Source organism: Anolis carolinensis, chromosome 2, assembly GCF_035594765.1.
Source record: "Anolis carolinensis isolate JA03-04 chromosome 2, rAnoCar3.1.pri, whole genome shotgun sequence".
Classification (NCBI taxonomy): Eukaryota; Metazoa; Chordata; class Lepidosauria; order Squamata; family Dactyloidae; genus Anolis; species Anolis carolinensis.
In genome coordinates, this window is record NC_085842.1 from 183,182,271 (window position 1) to 183,194,776 (window position 12,506).

Sequence of the window (12,506 nt, forward strand, 5' to 3'; positions counted from 1 at the left end):
ACAAGAACGGACTTTTCTGCATTTTGTTGTCACAATTTAGAACTGAAATGGATTTACCTGGCATGGTTACCACTTGATGTAAGATAAACAATTTATTGGTTTATTGTGTATGTTTGTGACACTCATGTGAAGTACATTTCTGCATACGAAGGATATGCTGGGAACCTCCCCTAACACATCTGAAGGACACCACAGGCATGAGAAGGTTAATTTTTGGTCTTCCTGACAACAGTTTTGCTTTTGCTTTCATGGTAATGCAAATTGGTTGCAGCTGGTATCGCTACTTTTCTTAGAAGTGGTGGCTTCAGGGCACCTTTCTAGCATCTCCTACCCTGCTGGGCATCAAATGTCAACGAGATGTCCCTTCTCCCAAAGATACTTACAAGGCCATCAGTAAGGAAAAGCCGGCAATGTAGAGGTTTCGTTGGGCTCTGAAGAGCTTCATGTGAAAGTGCTCAACAGCACCAGGGTTGTTCTGAAGGTTTACTTTCTCCGTCACATCATCATATTTCCGGATCTCACGAATGGCATCTGTAAAAGAGTGAAAACAACGTCAGAGACCTCTATGGATTTGAAAGTTGTTTGCAAAGCCTCCCTTGAAACCAAGTGGCACCTCTTTGCTAAGCATTTAGCCCCAGGTCAAGCACTGTTCTGGAAAGTAGTTTTTAACTTTTCTCTAATAAATACATTTCTAATATATGAAAGAAAATGTCTAAAATCAGGAATGGGAAGCATGCCGCCTCCATGATGCGTTGGATGGCATCACCCAGTCTTATTCCCCATTGGCTAGGAATAAGAAATGGTACAACATAAATTTCTACCAGTACACCAGTAAGCCAGGCTTACAATGGATCATTACACAACAGGTAGCGATGTCTCACTTTCCCTGTTGCACAACCATTACACCACTCATAAAAACCCTGACATAGGCTGCCACAAAATGCAACCACTTTAAAGTTTAGCCACCAATAAAGTACAACAGTATTTAAACCAGCATACATCATTAAGGAGCCAATGTGACACAGTGCTTTGAGCACTGGATTAGGAGGCTAGGGCTCAAATCCCTGCTTGGCTATGGGAACTCACTAGCTGACCTTGACCAAGCCTCACTATTTCGGCCTCAGAGGAAGGCAATGGCATCCCCCTCTAAACAAATTCTGCCAAGAAAGCCCCGGTTGCCATAGGTCAGAAATGACTTGAAGCACCTAGCAACAACCACAGGCCTACCTGGCAGCACCAAGATTCACCGTTCAACGTTATCACAGAAAGGTTGCACAGTTCCCATTCCATCCCTCAATACAACAATGAGAGAAGAACCATTGAATTAATACAAATTTGGTAAATCATTATGGATGGAAACACTATTGAATCAACAGGCCTACTTTGCTTGGACTACCAACTGGATTTAGGCCAAGTTATTGAAGCAACAACTAAAATTAACTGAGGTCCCGATTAGGTGTGGCCGATACTCTTGATCATATGTTCAGGGAAACTTCACTTCCAGCAACATTCTTGGCTACTAATAAAGGATCCTACATTCATTATCTATGACAAATCAGCAACTGCCATGGATAAAGCAAGGGTTACCTTTTTGGACTATAACTCTTGTCAGTCTAATCCCAAAAGGCAACATTTCTAAGTTCTGGCTATTCCAGTCAGAGGTATTCTCCTGAATAATTTTTAACTGGGTGTTGTTGGCAAAGAACTCAAGAATAGAGAAATATGTTTTAAATTGATTAAACCATTCCACAGTAGTAATTATATAAATATTGTATGTATACATTATGATCAAATGCCATGTGGGTTATGAGCCAAGTTAAACAAATTGAATATCCCTTATCAATATGCCTCATGTGGGGACATAGAATCATAGAATCATAGAATAGTAGAGTTGGAAGAGACCTCAGGGGCCATCCAGTCCAACCCCCTGCCAAGAAGCAGGAGAGAAGCCTCCCACAGGATGATAAAACATCAAACATCTGGGCGTCCCCTGAGTAATGTCCTTGGGGACAGCCAATTTTCTCACATCAAAAGCGACTTGCAGTTTCTCAAATCGTTCCTGATATGAAAAAAAAATCGGTATTTATTTATTTATTTTATACATTATATCCTGTCCTTCTCACCCCCGAAGGGGGACTAAGGGCGGCCTTACAAATGACAATCATGAGATGCCAACACAACAACAATAACAAGTACAGTTAAAACAATTATGCCAGGGATCTGAAGTGTATTGGATTTTAGAGTTTAGAACACTTGTATTTGTATATGCATGCATAATAATAAGTAATGTAATAAGTAAGTAATGGATAATGACTAGTAAGTAGATGATGATGATACAAGCAACAGATAATAATCTGTAAATAATGGAAAGAAGTAACTAGAGGGCTGGGTTCATGATTTGTTACATGCATTCCTTTTTTTTGTCCATCAAACAGAGCTAAAAATAAGTTGTCTTTGATCTCCTGCTTCTTGGCAGAGGATTGAACTGGATGGCCCATGAGGTGTCTTCCAACTCTATGATTCTATGATTCTATCTCATTGTGCAGTCTATATAAGGTTCAAAAACATATATTGTATGTTTTATACCTTGTTGTTAGCCACTTTGAATCCCTGATGGGGAGGACAGGGAGATATAATTATTTATTATTATTATTATTAATAATAATAATAATAATAATAAATAAATAAATAAGCTTTATTTATATCCCATCCCCTCTCCAAACAGGACTCATGGCGGCTTAAGTAAAAACACAAATTACAAAATTTCAACATACAGTAATACATACACAATAATATCAAAAACCTAAAAAATAAACCACAATACAAAAAAAGTAAAAATAAAATATACTTAATGATAACATCAAAAAACTTGACAGGCCGACATAACAATAACACAATAAAATAACATGAATTAAATTTTTTTTGCTGGGTTTAAACATGTTGTTGACCAGAGGCAAAACCAGTTCAAGCCAGTTGGCATTGGTGTAACTAAAAACCACCAAAAATTTTGAATGCCTGCTTCCATGTCCAAGTTTTTAATTTTTTCCTAAAGGAAGCTAGGGAGGGAGCCTGTAAAATTTCTTTGGGGAGGGCATTCCAGAGAGGGGAGCCACCACCGAGAAGGTTCCCACCAACCATGCTTGTAAGGGAATAATAATAATAATAATAATAGTAATAATAATAATAGTGAGATACCTTGGAGACTGAGCCCAAATCTAAGTCCAACATTCATTTACATCTTCACACAGTCGGAAGTTAATTTTATATACATTATTTGAAATAATTTTATACATGAAACAAAAGTTTGTGCCCATTGAACTATTAGAAAGCAAAGGTGTTACTATCTAAGCCATCCATGTGAACCATTTTGGAGTATTTCAGGTTTCTGGATAAGGAATGCTCAACCTGTACTCAGAAACCTCTTTCAAGACAATGGCTCTCCATATCAAGGGCTTGCCTGTAGGAGCCTTCATTCAAGACAAATGGGGAAGGATGTCCTGCCCCTGCCATTCCTCTAAAGCACATCACGGTAGCAAGGAACCTAATGCATGCTCTCCAGACATAATAAAGCCTACTTCTACCTTTAAAGTGTTCAATAACTAGCCTTGCAAACAAGTCATTAAAATTCATTAACCCACAAGAATGTAGAAATTGAGCTACTGACATGTCATGCAAACATGGTTAAGCTGGTAGCTATAGAGGCCTTCCTACCTGATTGCCTAGAGGTAATTCATATTTATCATAAGCACTGGTGCTCTTTTCAGTTTCCATGACAGCAGGCTCTGAAACTAGCATAAGAAGCACCTGAACAGTCTCTCTATATACTAGAAAGACTGGCCATAAAACAAAAGTGGGCAACTGTTGTTTTTCTGTTTTTGCACTTCAACTCCACCATTTACTATGATGGCTAGGGCTATAAGCCAAGAATGCCTTGATGCTATTCCTTGACCATGCCTGTTGTGCAAGAAAGGGAAAGAGCATAAGAATTTTTGCAACATTATGTATTGTGTTGTAGGGGAAACTCAGGCTCCTATAGGCTATATTTCAGAACTATGAACACAAGATACTGTATGCACAGCACAGAGTATTTATCATAATAGGCTGACAGTAGGATCCCAAATCACATCACAACTGTGGGTCACAAACCCAAATGGGGTCCCTTTAACACAATGTTAGAAGCACAAAAATTTGAAAACAGTTTAAGGTTTCTGAATACCACTCATTTACACAAATCTGTCAGCAACAACATGCAGTGTTTACAGTGGATTCTGCAAAAAATGCTTCAGCTGTGCTTGACAAAAGAAAAAACAGACTGTTTAGCAAACCCATCTAATTTATTATCATTAATATTTGTTTTTTATACCTATTTTATATAACAATATACCTGGGACACATAAAAATGTCAAAAGTAGAAAGGCATTGCAAGTGGATTTTTTTAAACCCTTATATAAACCATTTTACCTTGTGTGGTATTTGTGTGATCTTATAGCAGTTTTTGGGTTGAAAGTTGCTATTGATTGTCTTTTGCCAATGCAGCCAATGGTGAAGGATGCTTGGCGCTGCCATTATACCTGGAGAGCCACATAATTATCTGATGAGAACCTAGTTACCATTCCCACAGCAGCTTTGCTCCCCTCCTAGCCCAGCCAGCTCTAAAAAGATGCCTTTCCCAAGCAATGTTTTGCTGGATTAGGATGCAACAACAAAGGCCTTGCTTGGAGATAATAATAATAATAATAATAATAATAATAATAATAATAATAATAATAAATAATCTTTATTTATACCCCACCACCATCTCCCCGAAAGGACTTGGGGCAGCTCACAAAAGCACTTCAAGTGCCATACATAACAAACAATACATAAGCATATAAAACAGAAACATAACTGTAAAAAAACCACATATACAACCCCATCTAATAAAATTGTACCATTCATAAAACACCGTAAGAGCTGCAAATAAAGCTGGCTATCTACAATTAACAAATCAAAGTGGCAGAGTGAAGCAATCGCTGAGTCCTCAATCTGACCACAGATTACACAAGATCAAAGGTCTGTCTAAAAAGCCCTTTTTAAACTAGCCCAAAAGGCTTGGAGAGTGGGGGCTAACCTAACTTCTCTAGGGAGGGTATTCCAGAGCCACGGGGCCACCAGTGAGAAAGCCCTCTCTCGCCCCCACCAACCATGCTTGATAGCTTTTGGGGGGACATTATACTTCTTACAAGAGTGTCACATGCTACTGGTTTCTTTGCAGATCCAACTAGAGGCACTGGTTTTTCGCCTTTAGAGCTTCAGGCGACCTGGATTTAAGCCCAGGCATCAATGGGACCAGCTCAAGTGGTTTCACCTACATGCATTTGACAAAATATATCCCCTCTAGGTACTGTTTATATCCCCAGGTTGATTCTATGGTGTGCTCTTATCAGACACTGTCTTAAAGGTTTGATGGAGAACATAGTAAATCCCACCTCTCTACAAAGTTTCTAGGTCCTCCAGTGAGATGGTAGGGTAACTTCCAGTGGAAATTGTTCATTTCAAAAGGATTCACTATTATCCATCATTTCCCATTTCAACAGTAAGTTCAGGTGAAACAGACAGGCACATTCTTGCCCATCCCAATGCAAATTTCCTCAGTCCGCTATTTCAGAAAAATAACAATGGAAGATTGTAGTTGAAAATTAATGAGAATAATTTTCTTCATACAACTCATAAGAGAAAGCCTTTTCAAAAAGTATGACCACTTGTGGTGTTTGTGTCAGTCTGCACAGAAAAATGCACTTCTCATGGATACTTCACTACCATCCTCTGGAGACTACGGAAACTCATCAAGAGCATTGAAGTACCCATCTTGGCTCTGAGTTCTGCTCCACAGTCTCCAGGGGCCAGCATAAACCCATGTTCAACCTAGCTCCACCTCCCTCTACAGAAGCTTATGGAAATGCTAGGGATAGTCCAGGATCTCTTGCTAGATGGGCCAAAACTAGAGAAACCAGTTGGAAAGCAAATACCTAAGAGTGCTTCAAGGAAAAAAGTGGCTGCCACTGTCCACATGATACAGCCAGAAATTTCAATGCCTAGAAGCCCTGCTGTTAAGTCAGAATGGGGCAGCTTTTTAGATGAGAGAAGGGGGGGGGGAATATGTAGCCCTTCAGATGTTGACAGACACAACTCACATAAGGTCTAGACTGCATAGATAATGGAGAGGGATGATAGAACACATATTCTCAATACAAACTTTAGTGGGATATGTGTCCCTGTGATTGCGTCATGTTCCTGGTGACATTCTCAAATGGAAACTAAAGACTCAGATCCTTTATTTATTTATAATGCATGTGTTACTATTCTATCTCAAAGACAAGTAAAGTCTCTATATAACTAATATGGCATTATAAAACAGGATTAGCAGCAACACATCAAGAGGAGATTCATAGGCTTTACAATAGACCCCTGTGCCGCCATAAAGAATAACAATGTTATTATAGTACAGACTTTTGTAAGTAGGCTTTTTAGAGCCCACTTTGTCAGTGTTGTGTTACTCTGAATCTTCAGATACTGCAGCGAGATTTGAGGCAAATCTATTCAAGGAAATAGTGACACTGATAATTAACTAACACTGGCCAATCACAGAATTGCTCCTCTTAAAAACTTCTTGGCACTAGGTTAAGTTGTTCTAGTTCAGGCCTACACAACCTGTGGCCCTCCAGATGTTTTGGACTTCAGCTCCCAGAACTCCTGGTCATTGGAACAGCTGGCTAGATTTCCTGGAGTTGGAGGCCCAAACACCTGGAGGGGCGCTGATTGTGCACCCTAAATAAAAAAGCACACAACTGATGGAATAAGTTCATAAAATAGTTCATAGGAATCACTCATAAAAGCTTAGGTTATAATAAATGTGTGAGTCTTTAAGGTGCTATATGGGTCTGGTGTTTTGAATTCAACATAGCAATACCATTAGCCCTCTGGAAATATTTGCAATGGGAAGCACCAATGTTTATAAGACATCAGCCCAAACAGAGTTTTGTACTACAGCCAAGATGATTCCATCCCACAAAGATGAAGATTCAATCCCTGGCAATGCAGGAACACATAACAGAGGATGTCAGAGGTCACCTACCATAATTATAAACTAGACTCTGAAAAAGCAGAGGGGAATCAACCCAGCAGCCCTCTTTCACAACATTTCTGCCTTCTTGGGGTCTGCTGACTCAGACACTAAATATGTGGCATGGAATCATATGACCATGGTGTACAAACGTGATATTTGGCCTCTCGGTTCAGTTCTCGATACAAGGTGGAGCTGTCTAGTCTCTAGTTCCCATTGAGGCATACACAATGATGGGTCATAGTGCAGTGTGCAGAGATAATAAGCCCCAGGGAAGACCCTTTAGAACAAAGACCTATGGTATATCCCTTCATGTCCCATCTTGATATCTCCCCCACACCTATTTTTGGTTATTCTTCTTCTTGCATTTTTAAGAACACAAAATGCTCAAGTAAGTCCTTTCCATATCTTCACAAGCATGTTGGGTGGAAATTTAAAAAGAAGGGGTTTGGCCTGGCCAACCACAGAGATTCGTTCAAATAGGTCACATCTGAAAAACAGTATTTTGTAGCCAGATTGAACATTCTGGATAAGTCAGTCTTAGGTTTGCATTTGAGGCAATTCAAAACAGTCCTCTTGATTCAGGAAAACACTCACTAAGATCAGGAGGAGGGGTGCATTCCCCTGGCCTTCACCATTCCTGGTTACAACTCTGATTTGTTGGCACCCCCAAGAGCCAGCAGCAGGAAGCAACAAGGGAGCAGAATGCCCACATTCTGAGCAGAATCCAGCAAAAAAAAGTAAAGGCAGGAGTATACATCCCATGAGAGACTGGTAATAAAAGCCCCCACCTTCCCATCTTCTACTCACCAAGAAATAGCAGGATAAGGATGATAATGAGCACAATGAAGAAGGTGTTTCCATATGCCACCACAAGCTGCACCAAACGGGACTTGAAGATCTTCTGCCATCTATGGAAAAAAGGTTGAGATTTAGGATCAACATGACATACAGTGTATGCTGTAGCCTGTCCACTGGAGACAAGGGTTTTTATCTCAAAGAGGCAGTTTCCTCTTTGTACCAGATTCAGGCGTTTATGACATTTTAGATTCAGGGTGGGTTGCCTACAGGCAGACCCTAGAAAATACATCTGCTGCCTCTAAAACTTTCCACCAGTCAAAGAACCCGGCCATATATTGTAGGGCAATTTGTGCTTGAAAACTGCAGAAAATACCACCAACGTATGAAAACACACAAAAATAGCCCACACCATTCCAAATTCCTCTATTTTTCTCAGTAGTTCCTCTCAAAGTAGTTTCAGGAACTGAACCAACATCACTTCCAGTTGCCATTTTGACAAGAGTCTACAGAGAAAACTATTTTTGCTTGCTAAGGAGGAGGCAAGTTATTGGCCACTGCCTTCCATGCCCACCACTGTTTAGATCAGTTATCATCAAACTTCAGCTCTCCAGCTGTTTGTGCCTCCAACTCCCAGAAGTCCTAGCCAGCTTGTTTAATGATTTCACCTTTCTCCCTATTTCAAGATTACTGTCCAACAGTAATGGTTGCCAAAATGGTGCCTTTCAGATATATTGGGACTACATGCCCCATCAGCACTAGCCAACATGACCAATGGTCTGTGGTGATGGAAGCTGTAGTCCAAACGATGTGGAGAATAAGTTGTCTACCCTGATACGGATCAAACACCTCCATCAAGTGAGATCAGGGAGCTACTTCAAGGTGGAAAGAATTTTAGGGATGCAGATAAACATAAGCTTTGGAAAGAGAACAGTGTTAGGAAGCAGTTACTAAACAAGTACTCCAGGTTTCTCGTGACTTTTGGCCCACCTTGTATTTTAAAACATTTAGATTCCACTTAATCTCTGCCATAAGGTAACTAAGAACAAATTGACTCATTCAAAGTTGTGGCACTACAACAGTATAGAACAAAATAATATAATTCACAGTGGTCTTCTATTCTGCATTTAAGTCAAGAATGAAGCTTTGTCAGTCAAGAGCAACAGATCTTGTTCACTGAATTATGCAGTTTGAAAAGGCTGGTGTAAATCTAGCTTTTCTAGCAAGTATCAGTCCTCTTATAATATCCTGGAAATGACATTCAGCACGCACAGACCAGTAATGAGAGTCCTGCTGCAACTTTTGTCATGTACTAGAAGTTTGTTAACAAAAAAAAAAATCCGTTCTTCATGCTAAAACCAAAGGAAGCCTGAGAAACTCTTCACCTACTTCCCTATCACCCACAAATAAGCATGCCAATTATTCCAGCTTCTCATTGATTCCCAGAAGCAATTGTCAAAAGATATTTTCTTATCAGTAATGGCTGTAATTAATCCTCATAGGTCCTTACTCAGAGTCATCCCAATGTTGGATCTTGGAAATCAATGTTGTAAGTCTACTGCAACCTCACACAAGCTAGGCTTTTCTTCTGTGCTGCAAGACAACTCCCATCATCCAGTTTTCAGCCATGACAACTAGGGATGATGGGAGTTCTACTCAAAAATATCTGGAGCACAAACAACTTGAAAGGGGGGGGGGGGCTGGCTCTGAGGCTTTTTGAACACATGACCCACCAAGGTTCCCAAAACTATCCATGCACACATGACATACAATTGGTCCTGTGCCCAAACTGCAGCTCCTCACCTTGTTGCAGAAATGAAAGGTATGCATAGGAGAAAGACAAGGAGGACTTCTGCATACAGAAATGTGGCCACTGTTGCCCACTGGAGACTCATGATAAGAGCTTTAGAAGGGATTCAGCTCCTAAAGGGTGTTTGATGCTGAGTGGAATTCTTTTCTGGAAAGATAAGAAAATAACAATGATAAAATTTGAATGCAAGATTTGAAATGCAAAGTCCAGCATCCAGGAGCTTTGCAATAGTCACTAAAGAGCTCAGCTGCAACATGATTTTCAGTAAATGCAAGAGAGCGTACAAATATAGATGTGTCTTTTATTCACCTTTTGAAAGCCTTCCTGGGCTACACATCATCACGTTTGCTTTGGATCATGATGTCAAAGGTTTTCAAGTAAGCCTTTTAAATGAGGTTTGCGTTACTAATAAGAGAATATAAGAAAGGACTACATTTGCCTCCATATGTTTCCGACAAACAATTCCAATCACTACCTTCCCAATGGTAAGGGATTGTGGAGGTTGCAGTCCAACAAAATTTGGGTGACCTCATGTTCCTCATCTTTGCCCTAGGAACAACACCTGCCTCTTCCTTCCACTGGCTGGAATAGATCTCATAAGCATGTGCTTAACATCACATTTGCCTGTCACCCACAAAAGGCAAACAGATGATGGACTCCATCCCTTCAATTTGAACAGCTTCTCTGCACTTTCAGGAGAACCAGCAACATTAGTAGAACAGCAAACAGACATGTAAAGTTCTTCCCTCATAAACAATGTTGAAGAAGAAAATGTTTACAAATTAGCTTTTCCCATTAACTCAAGACAGTAAAGTTGTGGGAGAAATAAAAATTCTTTCTTCCTAAGAAATCTAACACAAGGTATTCTGCTGGAGGGCTTTCCACAGCTGGCAACTGGTTAGCTACTGTGTGAATAGCATGTCAGATTCCACAGGCTCTTGAGCTGAACCAGCAAAGTCTACCCATTGTCTTTTTTTCAACAAAAGGGGGGGGGGCACCAGTCTCCTGCAAATTTGTGAGAAACCTCAATACTCCAAACTGTGTTCCTCCAGATGTTTTGGACTTCAGTTTCCACAATTCCTAACAGCTGGTAAGCTGGCTGGGATTTCTGGGAGCTGAAATCCAAAACACCTGGAGTAGTTTGAGAAACTAGAAGGCAGCCTTCACACATGGTGTACCACATAAGTCTCTTTCAAAGGTCTGTAAGATTTTGATGACAGCCCTCGAAAATCCAAAGGGCTAATCAGGATAGCAGCTGACTCTTTTGAGACCAAAAAGATTGTTTTTCGTTTACTGATGACAACAAGCAGATAATAAGCTTTCCAGAGGCAGGTGGACAGTTTAAATCACAAACTATATCAATTTGTGCCATGAAACAGTCACCACACCTAATTTTATAAGCACCCTTGGAAAGCCACATGATTTTATTTTGATTAAGAAATCAAAACTTTCAAGGGATTAAGGCAAGTAATTAAAGACTAAACTAGACTCTCCTTGTTACTGCCATTCCGACTTCTTCGAAAGTGGCAAGCACATTTACATTAGGAACATAGCATCATATGGGTTGAAATTTGGCAACAGGTAAAGAAAGTTTTGGTGTATGTTGGCTTTGATGCATTCATTAAAACCTAAAATGTTGAGAACATTCAGACTCCAAACAACTTAAAGGGGAGAAGAGTAGGGAGGTGCTACCATATATCAGTGGTTCTCAACCTGTGGGTCCCCAGATGTTTTGCCCTTCAACTCCCAGAAATCCTAACAGCTGATAAACTTTCTGGGATTTCTGGGAGTTGTAAGCCAAAACACCTGGGGACCCACAGATTGAGAATCACTGCCATATATAGTAAGGTAAATGTTTTTCCCCTGACACTAAGTCCAGTTGTGTCCGACTCTGGGGGTTGGTGCTCATCCCCATTCTGAGCCGAAGAGCCGGCATTGCCCATAGACACCTCCAAGGTCATGTGGCCGGCATTACTGCATAGAGTGCAGTTACCTTCCCGCTGGAGCAGTACCTATCGATCTACTCACATTTGCATTTTTTTTAACTGCTAGGTTGGCAGAAACTGGGGCTAACAGTGGGAGCTCACCCCGCTCCCCAGATTTGAACTTGGCAACCTTTTGGTTAGCAAGTTCAGCAGCTCAGCGGTTTAATCCACTGCACCATTGGGGGCTCCTGCCATATATACTCATGTATAAAATGAACTCACATAGAAGTGATATGGCCTTTTGATATGGCCTGTGAATACTTCAAGGGTCATTCTGAACATTGCTATTTTCCACCATTTCCACACAGCCATCCACCCCTCAGTGAAGTCTCTGAATCAGAAGATTTTAGTGGGGATGATTTAAATTGGTGCTTGTTGTTCGCCTTCAAATAATTTCCAACCTATGTTGATCCTAAGAAGAACCTACCACAGGGTTTTGTTTTATTTTTGCAAGATTGGTTCAGAGGAGGTTTGCCATTGCCTTCCAGGGAGGCTGAGAGTGTGTGATTAATTCAAGGTTACCGAGTGAGTTTCATGGCTGAGAAGGGATTCAAATATCTGTCTCCAAAGTTATAGTTTAATGTTCAAACTGCTACATAACATTGGCTCTACATATTAAAAAAATCCAGGAAGCATCAGTAAAAAGTAAAGCAATGCTCTAATCAAATCATTTAATATACTTTATGGTTATGAGTGTATTGAATTAAATACTGTTACGCTGTTGTTGCTGCTACCTTAAATGAATTGTATACTTTTAATGATTTTCTTTATTAACTGCCTGGGGAGGTTGTCTTGTCTTGTCTTGACAAGC

The 12,506-nt window shown here is 40.2% G+C and overlaps 1 protein-coding gene across 1 annotated transcript in view; it reads right to left on the minus strand.

Annotated features, from left to right (window-relative positions):
- Positions 1 to 12,506, minus strand: part of bcap31 (B cell receptor associated protein 31) — a 47,115-nt gene that overhangs the window by 31,299 nt on the left and 3,310 nt on the right. The window contains exons 2-4 of the mRNA XM_003216891.4: positions 9,704 to 9,857; positions 7,913 to 8,013; positions 384 to 531 (exon numbers count right to left, since the gene is read on the minus strand). Coding sequence (XP_003216939.1) covers positions 384 to 531; positions 7,913 to 8,013; positions 9,704 to 9,795 — 341 coding nt within the window. The 5' untranslated portion in view covers positions 9,796 to 9,857. The remainder of the gene's footprint in view (positions 1 to 383; positions 532 to 7,912; positions 8,014 to 9,703; positions 9,858 to 12,506) is intronic.